At 37.1% G+C, this 16,922-nt stretch overlaps 1 protein-coding gene across 4 annotated transcripts in view; it reads right to left on the minus strand.

Moving 5' to 3' along the window:
• Nucleotides 1-214: 214 nt before the first annotated feature.
• STS (steroid sulfatase) overlaps nt 215-16,922 on the minus strand; it is a 117,959-nt gene continuing 101,251 nt past the window's right edge. For all 4 annotated transcript variants that reach the window (XM_072849525.1, XM_072849528.1, XM_072849527.1 and 1 more), the window contains one exon: nt 215-1,533. In XM_072849525.1, the coding sequence (XP_072705626.1) occupies nt 1,151-1,533 (383 nt within the window). In that variant the 3' untranslated portion in view covers nt 215-1,150. The remainder of the gene's footprint in view (nt 1,534-16,922) is intronic.

Genomic DNA, 16,922 nt, shown 5'->3' on the forward strand with positions numbered 1-16,922 from the left:
AAGATGGAGATAAAAATGGATACAGAAATTAGCCCTGAAGTACTGTAGATTTCCCAAAGCCTTGCTGAAAACTCAGAGACAGTTATACTTGGCTTTAAGTGCTCAAGCCCAATTTTTTTCTCAGAAAATGGTAGATCCTATTCAGAGAGCTTAAACGATGGCAAAGATATTTACAGGACAACTAAATTTTATTTATTTGTGATGCATACTACATTCATCAGTGGAAGAATAGGTATGGTAGATAGATAATGAAAGATATCTTTGTAGTATCATGTGAATTTGGAACTCAGCTATCAAGTATGGACCAAATCTTTCATTTTAGCAACTGGACTATGACCATAAGGGTGTGTCTGTATCAGGGATTGAAGGATTTGTGGGTTTTGGGAGGTTATGAATTTGGTTTGCATATATATATATGTGGAGACTTATGGTACACACTCAAGCACATGACTGGTGCACTTGAAGTAGTTTCCTTTTGAAACAAAGGTTGCTGCCATGCAATAGGCAGTTAGGGAGCACCATTTTATTGTGGACGCAAGGTCTTCAACTATATAGCTCTCTACATTTTTACGGCACATGCAATGTTAGATTGTTGGCAATCTGTTTATTATTTCATATCCATGATGCTTGTTGATAGAGATGCTGTTACAGGTCTGCTCTTTACCTATCTATCAGTTATCAAATTATAGTCACAGGTGGACCTCTCCACTATTATCTCTCCATTTTTAATTATTCAGTGCTATGTCCTCCTAATGGTGGATAATACTTAGCAAAAAGGACAGAAAATTGTGCATTTAGTGGTCTTAATTGACAGAAACTATACGTAAATTCCCCGCTGTGTAAGAAAAAAGCTGAAGCTGAAGATCTAGAAAATGATCTAATCTAGAAAATGCCTACAGCCTACCCATTTGTAGATGAGGACGGCAACATGTGCTTCATACTGATTCTTGTATTATAAAGACAGAAAAGGTGTCTCTTGCCTTCCTTCTCTTGGCACATTTTCTTGACTGAAATTCTCTTCTACTGCAATGATGTATTTAAAGACAGGTTCTCCTACGTAACAAAACCTTCTGAAGGCCAGTACTGCAGTGGTTGAAGTCAGCTATCCACACTCTCTTGTTCCAGTTTCTGAAAGGGAATTGCAGCTTGTTTATCCCGAGTGCAGCTCTGACAGGCTCCCTTCTGAGTCATAGTCACAGTAGCAAGACTGAAAGAGAGATGAACAGCACGGCTGGAGCCACGGCTTCCAGAGAAGGTTGTCCCACGACAGCTGGTCAGGGACAGCATGCAGGGATCTGGTGTGATTGTCTACTGCTAGGTGTATGACCCTGAGGATTTCGTAGAAATGGCTCTCTGTTTCTGGGGTCAGTGGGACTTTCTCTTCAGGGTCTCTGGAAAGATCGAAGAGCAGTGGGGGATCATGGCGTGTGATGAATCCTCCATGGCAGAAGCAAACGTGAGAATCATAGCAACCATTGGAGTCTTCAGGACTGAAGTTTGGAGTGAAGAAAAAGACTTTCCAGACAGATTCACCTGCAATTTACAGACACAAAACAGCTGGTGATAAAATGACAAACTAAAAGTCCCCTAGTCTTATGAAACTCTCATTTACACCACGGGAAATCAGTCTTTTGGTACAACCCCGCTCTGTACAGGAACTGCAATAAACTGAAAGAGTAAAACAAAATTGAGCAAAACAAAAATAAGCAAAACATGGTGATTTTTTGCTACATGTATTTATGAAATAATTATGATCATTTCATGCCCTTGGAAGAATTCTGATTAACTAAATCATAGAAGACTTAAAAGAACTTTGCATTTTTACATAAACAGTGCTAAGAAGATTTGCATAAATATTTACTAAGCCATTGCACTGTCTTCTTCAAGACTTATTAAAATGTACTTTTGCCCCTTGACCGAATCTAGACACTGTTGGGCCATGTCTGCTTCTCATTTTGCTAATCAAAATAATTTTATTTTTACCTTTTTCTCTCTTCCTGTCTTTGTTGTATTAACCCATTGCCCTGTGCCACATGCTTTCATTGCAAACACCTGGAGACAGTTTCTCATTTTATTAAATGTGATGATATTAAAAGGTATAATGGATGCTAAATTCCTGTCTTAGGCCCCTAGGTGTTTTTTCCAAAAATAAACTACTGTTATGGTAGTGCAATTTTTAGGTGACATTCTGCTTTGTAAAATGGAACCAAAGGTCTTCATTTATAGATTGGTCGTTTTCTCTCAGCTTGATTTGCTGTGTACAGAAACCGAAGTGTTTGCACTAGTGTAACTTCAGTCAGTATTTTCACTGTTTAAAAATACTAATTATTTCTTGGATTAAGAATAAGTAGATATCAGTTGGTTCCTTCAAGAAGCACTCTTAAACAGAAGGTACACTGGAGAATGTGAAAATACTTAACAAGAAAGGAGTAAACAAAAAATGGCTACTATTTTCCTCAAGTATCACAGGACAGGGAAGGCAGGAACAGACAGGCACTTCTAGGGAAGCACACCATCCTCCCACAGCCAGGGAAGCATACAGTTCTCCAGAAATGGACCAGAGAATAATTAATTGGAGTCAAATTCTGTACTTTATTCTTAATAAAAGTAAGAAACTAAACAGCTGAGGTCTGTGATGTCAGACTACCTACCCACTTGAGTGTATACAGACATCAGAAATACATATTCATCAGTAATTTACATTCTTCAGTACCCTATTGCAAAAAAACATTTTTTGTATCACCTCCTTTTTTTAAATACTGGTGGAAAAACTCTTTTTGGTATTTTGTTGAATTTTGTTAAGTTCACAGAAAGCTTGTTGATCTAGTAACAGATTGTCACAGATTTATGTGTGCTACAGTGGTTAATATTCATTAATCAATTCACCAGTTCAACAGAATGGAAAGCACTAGAAAATGTGGGAAGGGCAGAGATGAACTGGTACATGCCTTGCTGTAACTACATCACACTCAATTTTTAAAGATAAAAACAGGTTTAAAGAAAGAGATGTTTCAGCAGACTAAAGAGTCACAGGCTGCAGTTCTAGTCTGTAGCATGAATTTAAAGGACAGTAGGTGTCCTTAAGATTCTTTACAGGTTCTTCTATCCCACAGCATTTTTCACATTATAAGACATTTTACGTTTAGGAACCAGTTCAATGACAGAGCCTGGAGACTTCCAGTTCACTTAGTCTGCACTTAAATCAGGGTTGGAGGGGTGATGGTTATTATATGTATTAAACTGGGATAGCCCTCTGAATGCTGCTTGGAAGTCAGCTAAGGGGAAGGAGCTTTAAAGGCTGAGAGTGACTTGCTGGCACAGACAATAGGACATGCCAGGCTTTAAAAGGCTCTAGCTGTGACAGCAGCAATGGCACAGTCTTACTGGGGAAAAGGGAAGAGAAGGGAAAGAGAAGGGAAGGGAAGGCAAGGCAAGGCGGCATTCCTCCATCTGCCTTTCCAATAACATTTTGAAAGGTGGGTTTGATACTTGAATTCTTTGCTGTTTTCTCAGAATTAAAATAAACAAACAAAATCTAACACTCCCCCTTAAATTTATTTGAACTTATGCACGGAACATTTCCCAGAGCAGAAATATGCCTCTCATTTCCTAAGATTTAGTATTTACATTCTGGGAAGGTATGTGACTCTCTACTAAGCATGCCTTCAGGCTCTTTAAAAGTGTTTAATTGGCAAGATAGACAATGAATAACAGAAAAAGCCAAAGGGCTTTATTAAGCACTGCACCATGTACCTTTGTAGACCATGCAACATTTTCCCCACCTGAGAATGTGATTCAGGGCACTATAACACCTTGATAGAAGAAGAGCAGAAAAAATTTATATAGGTCTTAAAATGTCAACTAAAAGAAATTCCAGTAAGGCCATGCACATGAGAACTTTGTGGTCAGGCTGTCTTACCACACATCTATCTTTGACGGTACACTTCTGCTGAATGACATTGAAAAGAAATTTTCAGCCAACTTTTTTTGGTGTTGGGCACTGTAGCACCAGGCCAGTTCAAGGGCTTACAGACAGCAATATAAAGTTGGGGATTCTGAATTAATGCAAGTCAGTACCAGCAGCACATATAGGTAAGACACAGGGGAAAAGAAAGAAATAAGGAAGTTGTACCAAGATTTTTTTTTCCCCACAGAATAAAGAATTGTTCAGGTTTGCCTATATACAGAGCATACGGCATGCTGCAAAATCATGCGTGGGGTTGGGGACAGGGCATGTGTGACATTACATCATGTCTGAATCACATCACCAGTGTTTTGAAGAGCTGATGCTAGTTTATCAGCTATGTTGCTACATAATGCCATGATTATACTGTGCAAAACACTGAGCTCCGGGAGACCAAAGTCTGTTATTGTGCAATGTTCATCTGTTGCACTGCAGCGATGTTTCAGCGAGGATTTGGAACTACATGGGGTACTGGAGGAACAGCAACGTAGACTTTAACCGCTGACTTCCTAAGTATTATAAAAACTAAAGTGTATCTGTCAGAATCTGTGGCTATGGAGCAGCCAGTGTAATATACTAGAAGACATAAAGAGCTGTCAGACTTCTAATCTGTAAAGCTGATGAACTGTATAAAGCCCAATATTAAAAAGAGAGAGCTCTCTCCCAGTCTCTCTCAGCTGATATAAAATCTCATTTTGTCAGAGGGTTAACTACAAGGATCAAATTAATCTCTCAGTAATTAATGATACCTTTGTTCTGCAAAGCATCTGGATAGTAAACTCTCTTTTTATATAAAGATAACTCTATGTCTCCTCCTCAGTGAAGTTAGTAGTAAAGTTGTTAGGGCTCCCCCACAGTAAAGTGTATCATCAGGTCCCTCCTAAAACTGCAGGGAAGCCCTAGGACTGAAGGACCTTTCAAGATCCTTTCCCAGTGCTTCACAGCTACTTTATTTAGCATTGATTTTTCTTGCAATTCTCCAGCTCTCTGAATTGTCCAACAATTTCACCTATTCAGCTCTCAGAATATCTCTTTCCTTTACACATTAAGAAAAACAAAAACTACAGAAGTTGTACATATAAATAGTCTCAAATTAAAATAGGTTGCAATTAGTTCAAGCAAATCTGCTATTAACATAATTGTTCAGAGTTCGATCACCCTAACAGATTCCTCTTCTGTTTTATTATCCTTCACCCATCTATTTATCCTCTCATACTCATACAGACAACCGTAGCTCCAACAGACAAGTAGCAGCTGTGAGATTAAATAAAAGTCTCTCAGTAAGGTATATTAATATTTCCAAGATGAAGTGACACACTGGATATGGATGTCATTTCTCTTATAATAGCACCTTTCTTAATCACTGATGGCTAAATGGTGTTTTCTGATAAGCAGTTCTTGAAGTGAATAGAAGCTATTGCTGTGTTATTGCCTGGACCTCATTTTTACTGCATTTAAGCTATGACAGTAGCTTTATAGATTTGCTGCTACTGTCATCTCCTTTGTTCATATTCTTTTGTTTCTTCTTTCTGTAGACGAACAAGGTAAACAAGTCTGTTCTTCAGTGTAATTTGGGGAGCTGGTCTCTCCTTGACTTCATATGCCTTTGAACATAACCCTTTGGGTGTAGCGTACTGATGTAAATTGCCCACAGACTTTTCTTGTACCTTGAGTGTGCTCTGCAGCCATTGTCAGCTCCCATGCTTTAACTTACACCAGCTCTTCAACGTTTCTGCAGAGTAGCAGATGAAAGCTGCAACTCACTTGAAAATTACATTCTTCAGGTAACTGTTGTTATTGTTAGACTGAATCCTTCCTTCCCACTTCCTATATCTTTGGAGTCATTTAGAATTGTTAGGTTCTCTGATAATCTTATATGAAGTAGATCTCACAAGTGTATGTATTCACCTCTTCAATAATTTAGCAATTTAGAAAAGGTTTCGGCTGCTAAATTCTTGTAGAACTATACATAGCACTTAGAGAATAGTCTTTGGTTACTTTAAAGAAAATATATATATTATTTTTATCAGTATGTGCATTCCGCAAACAGTAATAAAAATCTGCTATTTGAGTTAAAAAATGTGTAACTTTATTGTTCCTTCAGTGAAAATTTCTATTTTTAGATACTTGTTTTAAGTATCTGGGTATGTTACAATGTTATATTGTACACCACTCAAAAGACAGCTCATTATGTCCCAATGTAGGTGGAGAGTAACTGAGTGATATTAAAAGACATAATGTTAGTTTATGAGAATCAGTTGTTGCTAGAAGAGACTTGCCGAAGTCTAGCAACAGTGCCGAAGATAGAGTATTTGAGGTAAAAATATGAAAAAACCAATAGTAGCAGTGATGTTAAAATCTTAAGGATAGAAAGTGCAGTGTTAAGTATCCTCTAAAACAGAAAGGACTGCACATTGGTGGATACCCAATAATCATACTGAACCACTGCTGGAGGAAAAATATAAGACATAGTGAAACCATGCTCAGGCTGCTGAAGTCAAGACAGAAATCTCATGACTGAGCTCATTATCTAGAGTAAGTGCTGTGGTACAAGAAGCTTCCACTGAATTCTATTCAAAAGTCAAGATTATGTGCTGAATGGTAGCAGCTGACAAAGAATTATTTTCCTGAATTCTTCATCATCATCTTCAGAAAGAATTGATTGATCATTTACAGTGTTTTCTTTTCTTGTTGAAGAAACTCCCAAATGGGAAGAATCTGCGGGTACCAAAACAATGCTGCTAAAATAGCAAGTGCTATAAGGCAATGCTATGCCTCATATTTGGAAGTCTCAGTTAACAGCAACATGGATGAATACATGTTGACCTGGAAAAAAATTCCATCCATAGTAATGTGATGCACATAATCCAGACAGTTGCTAAAGATTTGTTTGAAGAATCTATTTACTCGCTGAATGGTCCATGTAATTTCCAGTTCATCCAAGCAGCAGTTGATGGCATGCTGAAGACAGAAGACAATGTTGGCACAAAAAACATTACTGGTCATTTCCAATCTATATTCAAAAGTCCTTGAAAACAGAAAAGCCTTATTTTTTTTCTTGTGAGAGAAATAGTATTGATTTGCATGTACTGGTTTTCCACTGGAGTCAGTAAGAGATACAGTTAAGAACCGAGAGAGCAACACGCTTAAGATTGTAACAAAGCATAGCCACTTTGCCAAAGATTATAAAAACCAGAGAGAAACCTATTCAGAATTGTGTTTTGTCTTTTGTGCTTTCTATCCTTCAAAAAGGTTTTATTAATAGAAAATAAATTGAGGACAATCATTAATCTCCTACATAAAGTGGATGCAATCTTTCTGAGTGAAATGAACAGATATGCAAGATTCAGACAGCAATTTTCCTGATACTGAGCAGACATACGAGACAAAGATGCAAAGGAAGCCCTAAGCAACTTCTTCAAATATTTTCTGACAAGTTTGAACCAACCAAAACTAAAACCATCCCCAGGAATTTGTTTATAAATTATTTTCTCCAGATATTTTTCAAAAGTTGGATGTCAAAAAAAACTTCGACACACAGAATGCTAATGAAGTATTCCAAATCATTAACGTGAAAATTGATCATGTTTAACCTTTAGATAGCAAGAAGGATATCTAAAAGCAGAGAAATAACTATGCAAAGTTAATTTAAAAGTGAAAAATAGAAATTTTGTAAATACAGTAGACTGGAATTTTGTGCACTGACGAAGAACACTGAATATTAATTTGTTTTATTTTAAAAAGTTGAGGGAAAAGGTGACTTATTGCTTCCTTACAGCTGTCTCAGTTGAATTATTTTTTTTAATTTTTTTTACTTTTAAAAAGTTGTTAGGATACTTAGGAAATCTTCTGAAAAAATATTTTTGTTTTATTTTGAAAATTGAATCAGTTAAACATAAATGACAACATAGGAAAGGGGTTCCTTTTGTCAGAGTAAAAAAATTGAGTTAAAGAAAACAACCAGTTCTCAGTGACATGGTGCAAAAATCTCAGTATCAGTCAGCCCTAAATATTAAAAAAAAAATCTGAATGACTGAATTTTGTTTTTATTGTAAAGACTATAGCATGCATAGTTTAGCATCTGAAATATATGACAATAGGTTTCGTCCCACGGTTAGAAAATGCATGTCTTTTTGCCAGAATCTGAAAAGAGCAAAAGATTACAAATGGTGTTAAAATTTGGGGTGAAGAGCTGAAAGTAAATAAGAATTTGCATACTTCGTTTTTATTAGACAGAAAAGTTGGAAAAATGATGCCGGTATTAAGCCAATTAGAACTACAGAAAAGGATATTAACTGATAGCTTGGGGGTGTTCTAATACCCTGTGTTTCAGCTGGAAATTGAGTCTTGGGGGGCATAGAAAAGTTTAAACCTATTTCATTAAGGTCCTTATGAGCCTATTATTTGGAACCAATACATTTGAAGAAATGGAAAGTAGAAGTTTACTGAAGGTCTGTGATGCAGAGTAATGTGACTAACAAGCTTATGTTCAAACAATGCAAAAATCCCTCAAAAACCTGAATTAAACCTAAACACCAAAAGTACATATCATAGGATGTTCTCTTAAAGATGATCAGCAGGGACTCATATAAATTTATTCCTAAGAATATTTCTAGAAGTCTATTTTCTGTTTTCACATGGACCTGTTCAAGGTTAAGGTATTTCAGAGAAATCCAGCAGTTTGCTGCTGTGGAACTCTATGCAAAAAACAAACTTCATTTCACAGTTCTCCAGTCAGCATGAATGCTCTAGTTTGAAGAGAAGAGTTTTAGGAAAGCAATGGGAATATTTTCTTGCCTTGGTGGTATGCAAGATGGATGCAGAGATCTTCAGCTATGACAGTAAGTCAATGACAGTAAGTAAGTGATGGAAAAGGGAAAGAACCTTGACTGTCTCCTCCTAATTTCCAGCTTTAAGGAATGCATGTATGCGGCATAGGGAAAAACAGGCTATACCCTTCTGAAGTGTTGTTCAAATCTGTTATTAATCCTGTTAAAATCTCCTTCCTACTGAAAGCAAGAACAGAGAAGGGTCTCCTGGGGCTGCAGATGAGATGAATACATTTTAACTGTTCCTTATATAGGACTTAAATGGAGAGGTCAGAATTGTTTTGATGAAAGGTTACTTCAGATCTGTCACTCAATTAATACAAAATCATTTTGGCTAGTAAACTCTGTTCAGTCATGCATGAAGTAAACAAAATAATCAAAGGGGGTTTTTGCATTGTGGTTTGGTTTTTTTTTGGGGGGGGTGTTTGTTTGGTTGGGTTTTTTTAATAAGGAATAGTTCACTGGGTTGGTGTACAGGAGGTTTGGCTTGTGCCTTCCATCCTGCAGCCATTCCTGCCCCTTAGTTTGCAATCTAAACCAGGAGAAAGGAAAGTGCAAATAAGAAGAAAAAAGAAGAAAAAAAAAAAAAAACAGAAAAAAAAAGAAGAGACAGTCTCTACTTAATTTCAGCTCAACTGGAGTAGGAAGTTGGGTTTATGTTCTTACTATGATTAGGAATAGGGTAAATATTTTAGAAAAAAGGTCAGGCTTTAATTTTTTTTTTTTCCCCTTTATTTGTCCCTGTTTCCCAGAGTAAGTAGGGGAATGCTGCTAGGGAGTGAAGCACTACAAGTCCCAGGGTATAAATAGCTCTGCCTGAGCTTAACAATAACTCTGCTGCCACTGTCACAGAGCAGAGCAGAGGCAAGAAAATACTGTAACAGTATTTGTCATGCTTGTCAGGAGAAACACTTTCCTACCTAAAATATTGTTAGCAGAAATGTGTATCAGTTGATTAGGTCAATTTTCTTGAGCTTCATATAAACAGTTTTGTGGTGTCTGTTCAAGCTAGAAATGCTCTTCTCCCCTTCAGCAGTTATGTTATTTCACACTCACCAAATAATATGCCCATACTGTGTCACCTAAATTCAGCTGCAGCTGCTCTGATATGAGGAATAAGATAGCAAATTAAAATACTTAATGAGATAGTTTAGGTAAATGACACTTGATGCTTGTTCTGCTTCCTCCAGCTGTTGTTGTTGAAACACTGAACACAAACTCGGGATTTGGGAGACCATTTGGGATGCCTCCATGAAATGGGCAAGATCAGGTAGAGAGAGAGGAAAAAAAAAAGGGGGGGGGGGCAAATTAAGAGTGAAGATGATGCTCACAAAGCAAGTTAGGAAGCAGGGAAAACAAATATCTTCAATAATCAAGTAGATGAAAAGATCATAATGGACTTCAGCAAGAAACAGTAATAAGTGACTCAGATGTGTGATACTAAGCCAGAAAGTATGTCTTCTTGATATCATCAAAGAAGAAAACCAGGAGCAAAGAAAGCAAAAAGAACTTTAAAAAGACAAAAAACCAAAAAAACACAAAAAACACTTGTAAGATAAGAGACTTCTTTAGAGACAACAGTGGAAGTGAAGAAACTTGTGAGACTAAACAGAAAAGGCAAATGACAGGAAGACTCATGAGGGTCAGAGTTTATTACAGCTTCTGCAGTTGCAGAAGGGAAAGACTCGCACAAGGTTTTGATCAATTAAGAGGACCAAAAGGAGTTTCAGTATCAGTGAAAATAGAAGCTCAGAGATGAGGAGGGAAAGGGGAATAAACAGATGGGAAAAGGGTGAAAACAGTGTAAAAGGACATAGTTCAGAGGGGAGAAAGGTGCTGCTCTTTGTCCAATAAAAATGTGATGTAAGTAACCTGAAGACTCACAAGTTATTATTGAAGGAAAAGTGAATTTTCTCCTGTGACCTACATATTCTGAATTAGATACTTGTTGCTATTTTAGTCTTTCATGGGATTGTGTAGCTGTACCAGTGGAGAACAGACATAAATCATATGTGTGTGCTGACACTTCAGTGTTTTTCATGCATGGTGACTCTCAAAACCAGAAAAGTGGTCTGCAGCACTTGCCTATTACTGTTGAGGAAATCTCAAGAAAAAACTTTGCTGTAGACTATAACATACAAGTGTGTAAATATCCGTAAAAGATATGTCTATGTATCTATGGAAACTTATTACTTACTGTTACAAGTTTCTGTACAATTTCTTTGATAGACTACATTGCCATTGCATGTTGGTATTAAGACAAAGGCTGGTGACAAGGAATGAGGTTTAATGAGACTTAATGAAGTTTATAAAGTGATTTTTGGGGGAGGACATGTATGCCTCCACATTGGGAGCTGCCCCAATCACCAAACAACACTTACCTGTAAGAAAGAATAAAAAGATTCTCAGAGAGCTAACAGACACGGTAAATGGCTGTTTTAGTCTTGTGTTAAAAGGAAATTTGAACAAAAGAAGCAAATGGCACTTTCTTAATTAGATTTTTAAAAGACCTTTATGCCAGTGTAACTCAAATCAGGATCTGTATCTCATCCATGTTTTTCTTTTCTGTCAGTTCTTTCACGACACTGATGCATGGATAAAATGACATTCTCTACTACAAGACCAATTCACTCTTTGTATTTTACTACACAGTCTAACCTGGTTATCTTATTTATTGCATATTTTTAGACAGGCCTTTATTTGAACCTCTGCTGATTTAAAAGAAAAATGACACTAATTAAATGACATGATCTTAAAATTCCCAGTCAACTTGAAGAGACTCCCATAGTGTCATTCCTGACCCTTAGCAAAATATTAATGTTTTTCAGATTGTGAAAAAAGGTGGCAAGGCATTTCTAATTTTAAATTCAAGGTACTGAGTAGGATTTATTGCTCATCACTATGCCGCTACTTAGCATGCAATTTGACAATCTGGTCATCTCACCCAATTTTGGATCACTGCAATGTGGAGGTCTTTATGTAAGCTAGTTAGCAGCCTATACTGATCTGCTTCTTACCTTTGTTAGAAGTCTGCTTTAGGGTGAGAAGAATTCTGCTCGTTTCTCTTTTGATGAGAGTGATTAGCTCAGATTAGCTCAGCTGTAGGTGTTTACACTGCAGACATCTATATGTTGTCATCACCATCCTCAGAATTTGCTAAAAATCTGAGGTATCAAGAGCCTTGAGGGCACTAAAGAGTCTCACTGGCCTTGCCCAGCCCTAGGATGGACACCCATCCATGCACCCTGCCCATGGACTAGCTTTCCCATTTCAGCTCAGCCCAAGGCCATCAGTCCCTGCCCGAGTGGTGCCGCAGGAGTGCCAGTTCCAAGCCCTGACTCTGGATGGCCCTAGGTTCTAGCCTTTCTTCCAGCTCTGTCTGTGCTCCCATCTCCTCCTGCTCCTGACTGGACTCTTTGGATGGACCCTGAACCTGAATCACCACTTTGCCTAGCCAAGGACTATTGGTGTGATAACTCTGTTATCAGCACCCAGCTCTGCTCGCTCTGCTCAGGTGCTGGAAGACATTGCTCTGTCATTAAAGGCACTGCCAGTGCTAGGGTCACTTACAGTTCTGTTGGAGTAACTTTTAGAGTGAAGCATCACCCCAAGTTAGAGAGTCAAACTTCTTGTCTCTCCAGCATTCTCTAGTCCATCTTTAATTTTGCTTTCTAAGATCAAATATCTATCTGCAAGGTGCTGCTGCTTATGAAAGATCCCACAGTATTCATAGATACTGGGTTAAACATCTCATCCTCTCAAGTATATGTAAAACCTACATATTTAACTGATGTGGCCAGAAAATACAGAGAGAGGTTTGCCTTCCTTGTTCATATACGTTACTTCTGTATACTTTTTTTAATGAGTCTTACTCATCCTTAATTGTCATTCAATGACCTTTGAAATATAGTCACTCGCTACAGTACATCTGCATAGACTCCGCTTATGTGATGCCTGTATCCTTCTCATATTAATGTATGCTATGCGGTTTCCTCTGTTCCAGTTGTAGCAAATAAGAACAAAAGCTCATTTCAGATATTTCAAATGAATTTTCTTTTTGTCATCTAATTCGTCCCCCTGCCACTGCACGATTGTTCCCTACGATGTATTTTTTTAAGAGCTCTCTTGATGGATGGTGTCTTCTATTGTAACTTTTCTGCTACTATCATTCATTTCCTTTATTGCAGAAGACAAAGACATTTTATTGGCACACTCTTTTCATTTACTGTTTTATCTACTAAGTTTTTCAAACACAAATCCTTCATGAACTTTTGCTGGAGTTTAAATAAAGATTTTGGTGCCGGTGATTATCTCAGAGTTCATTTGGGTTGCCCCGTCCCTCAATTACCTGTTGCATTGTCTATTCTAAATTCCATTTCTACACCTTTTGTAGAGTTGTGGTGCACTGAAGTGAATGTTAAAATCCCTGTGAATTTACTGACAAGATGATTTCATCTTGTTTGCCTTCAGTTCAATGAAGTATTTCTACCTTAGCTTAAGGATACAAATAATAACCTTATGCTTAAATTTAGCAAAGTACAATGTAATCTGTGACTGAAGCTGCTGTGTGCTCAACTAACTGTTTAAGCAAGGATCTACATATGCTCCTTGACTCCCATCAAATCTCTTACTTCAAACTATTTGAGAAAAAAAAATGAGTAAATTATTTTTCCAGTCATCTATGCTGTTGCTTAATAAAGCAGTTAATAAAAACTGTTTTATTTCTTTGCTACATTGATACTGACGGATACACCGTGAGTGATTTATTTAATGTTGTCTCAAGGTCTATAGGAAGAAGAAACCTGAATCAAGTTTTACCAAGTCTAAGACAAGTGTCCTGTTCGCTGAACAACTCTACCTTGTAGAAAAATCAGTGTTCAGCATTCAGATCTTGCCTCCCTGAAGATTAAACTCATGTCTGCTTAGCAACATCCTCTAACTCCAAACAAATTCCTCAGTTACTCAAGTTCCCATTGGTAAAATTTTGTTGCCTTTTTTTTTTCTAGCATATACATGGATATGTATGCATGACATACTACCTAGTATATGCAGGTGAGTCCAGGTGTTTTTGAGCTATGTGGTGCATGAACCTGGGTTCAGTATTTGAACAAAGCCCTTCCCACCTCTTGGGCCTGCTGGAGTGATTCAGCAGCATAGAATAGTCCTACACAATGTCCAGAGTGGTCAGCTGAGATGTAATCAGCCCTGGAGTGAGTTCATCTCAAACTAGAAGCAAGCAGCAATGGAGCTGGGAAACTCCAGCCATTGTCCTTCATTCTCCGTGTTATATGTGTAAAAAAGACAAAATTTCTAGGATTTCAGGCAGTGTTTGATTTCTCTCCTAAAAATCACTATAATCCAGATCCTAACCTAAAACTTCTAGACAATCATTTTCATGGGCCGCAAAGGGTGGTTGTTTTTAGGGGTTTTTTTTTGCCATGATACATGAGTGGCAAAATGAATCCTGATTATTTTTTCCCTCCAATCTCTGAAACGCAGTTGAAGGAGGGTAGGTACTGCTGTGAATGAGGTGGTAGAGAAAATGTTTCTTCTCTTTGGCTTGATCTTATTTTTAATTAACTGTATAATTAAATGTAATAATTCTAACAAGCCTCAAAATACCTTTGAAGAAGGCGCTTACATCACAAACTTAATCCAACATTTATTATTATTTATTGTGGCACTATGAGATCCAGGCTTTGTTAAGCAAGACAGTTACAAAGATGAGTTAAACAAAGACAGCCTCATCCTTGAGCATGAAATCTTACATCTTTTTACCCATCTAAGAGTATGTTTGTGTAGATTATGGTTTAGTTTAAGGGCTTTAACCCATTATTTTAGGAAGTAATAGAAATAAATAGAATATTAACCAGCTTGTAGACTAAAGTCATTCAGTTACTCATTGTACTTCCTTGAAACTACTGAAAGTGCTTTTGGCATTACATGACAAGATATAAATCTTATATATGCCCTCCCTCCCCACTGCAGTTAAGAGTGATGACAGCACTCAAAGGATATTGTGAAATACAAACATCTGCATACTGGTAGTTGTTTTTTGACTTTTGAAGTTTACATTCAATTTTTAATTCATAGTTCTGCAAACTCAGTCTTCATCTCTCGATTTTAGCTGGTTTCTTTGTCAAAATACTCTTTAAAGATTTGTGACAGTAGTAACAGTAACAGGAAACACCAGGAAATGTTTTCCTATTGTATTCACTACCATAGCCCATTCTTCTATGCATTTTTATGCTATTCTCCACAAGGCAAGTAACCATACACACATTCCTTGTCTGTTGCAATGGAAAAGAAAATTGATTACATAAAAGATTTTCAGTTGTAAACCAGGTTTATTTTAACATTCAGCAGTTGTTTGCGGTAATCCATTCTGCTTCATACTATAGTTCATTGCACACTGACAGATGTTTACCACAACCTCAGCCTAGTGATTAATTAAAACATACAAATTCAAGCAATATTTACATGAGTGCTTAACTTTCTCTTACGCTTCCAAAGATGTCTCTAACTGGCTGGCATTCATGGTGAACACGCCCAAGCTTAAACTCTGTTTCTTTACTAATACTGAGTCAGTATTCCTAAGCGAGGTCTTGGCACTTAGGCTGTGTAGACGTAAAAAGGAACCTGAAATTCAATTTAGGATTAGAGATTAGGAAATCTCCCAATCAAACTGCATTCAAATTGAAGTCAGGCCAGGCAGATGGACTTGGTAAACAATTTTACCATCTCCCAGATCCTCACCTTCACTTTGAAATGAATCTCACAAGTCTGTCTAGTTTTAACTTCGGAACTTGGGATCACTATTTTCTTCTTGTCTATCTAACAGAAAAAGACCAAAAACTTAAATGTAAAAAAGGTTGTCTGCTTCCACAACCATCTCCCCAAAAGCAGACCAAAGTTTATCAGAGGACGAATAATATGCCCCTATACAGACATATTACACAGCCACGTAGATCCTCGAATGACCAAGAACACAGATCGTTTAAGTCTTCCTAAAGATGCTCCTCTCCCTGCCTGAGATATAATGTGTTCTCATACACCTTTCTGAATAGGTAGCAACTGAAATACAAAATCTAACAATGAATAGTGGTAAGGATATATCTGAGGTCAATTTAGTCCTCAAAGTGAACAAATTGTTTGAAATTGGTGAGGAAAGACCAAGTATAATTGCCATGGGAACTTTTTCGTGTGTGTCTAGGCAGAGACTGCATTAACTGGCTCAGCCAAGCACTGAGGTTCACATGTCGATGAGGTACAAATCTGTTGCTGACTCTTTCATGCCATGGAAATAACACAGATTTATCAAGCTTGACAACATGAAGAAATACTTAGTGGGGAATACTCAGGCCATTATGCATGTAGACACTGTCCTTGTTAGTTGTAATCATTTGCCAACAACTTAAGTTTGAGAAGTATCCACTAATGAATAAAGGAATTATTCCACAAAGGAATAATTTGCAACATTCAAATAATTTATACTTAATTTTCTTAATTTATGTAATTTGAATACAAGATAACAATTTATAAACTTTTGCAAGTTTAAGCTATGTTAAAGAGACAGAGTAATATATTGAATTTTGCATATTTTCTTCAAAATATGAACACTTCTCATGGTTGCTTATAATTGGATTAAATGCTTTGAAAGATACGTACTCAAAATATTCTGTGAAATACGAGTAGTACATTTACTTTTCTTTAGTTCAACCTGCTAGTTGCTAAACATTCAAATATACTTCTCAGAACTTAGTTCTATTTTCTTTTTTTTTCCAAAAATCAGTATGTTGTAGCTATTTCAAAGCACTGGCAGAAATTAAAACAATTCCTAACCAGATACCTGGAATATTTTGGCATTTGAAAGAGGGGGAAAAAAAAGAGGCCATTGATAATGCTTAGGAGCTACAGGCATTGTATAATCTATTTAGTATAAAGTTCCAAAATCCAGTTAAAGCATTTCTCAGCTTTTCTTGATTATTACAGCCTCATTGTGAACACCAGCATAGTTTTCTAAGCCAGCCTTTTGTTGCCACTACATAGTCCTGGTGTTTGGAGCTACTTGGCATTCTTGAGATCACCAGAACTTCTAAATGACCTAGCAGCTCTGCTAGGGCAGAGCT

Source organism: Ciconia boyciana, chromosome 1 (assembly GCF_034638445.1).
Source record: "Ciconia boyciana chromosome 1, ASM3463844v1, whole genome shotgun sequence".
Taxonomy (NCBI): Eukaryota; Metazoa; Chordata; class Aves; order Ciconiiformes; family Ciconiidae; genus Ciconia; species Ciconia boyciana.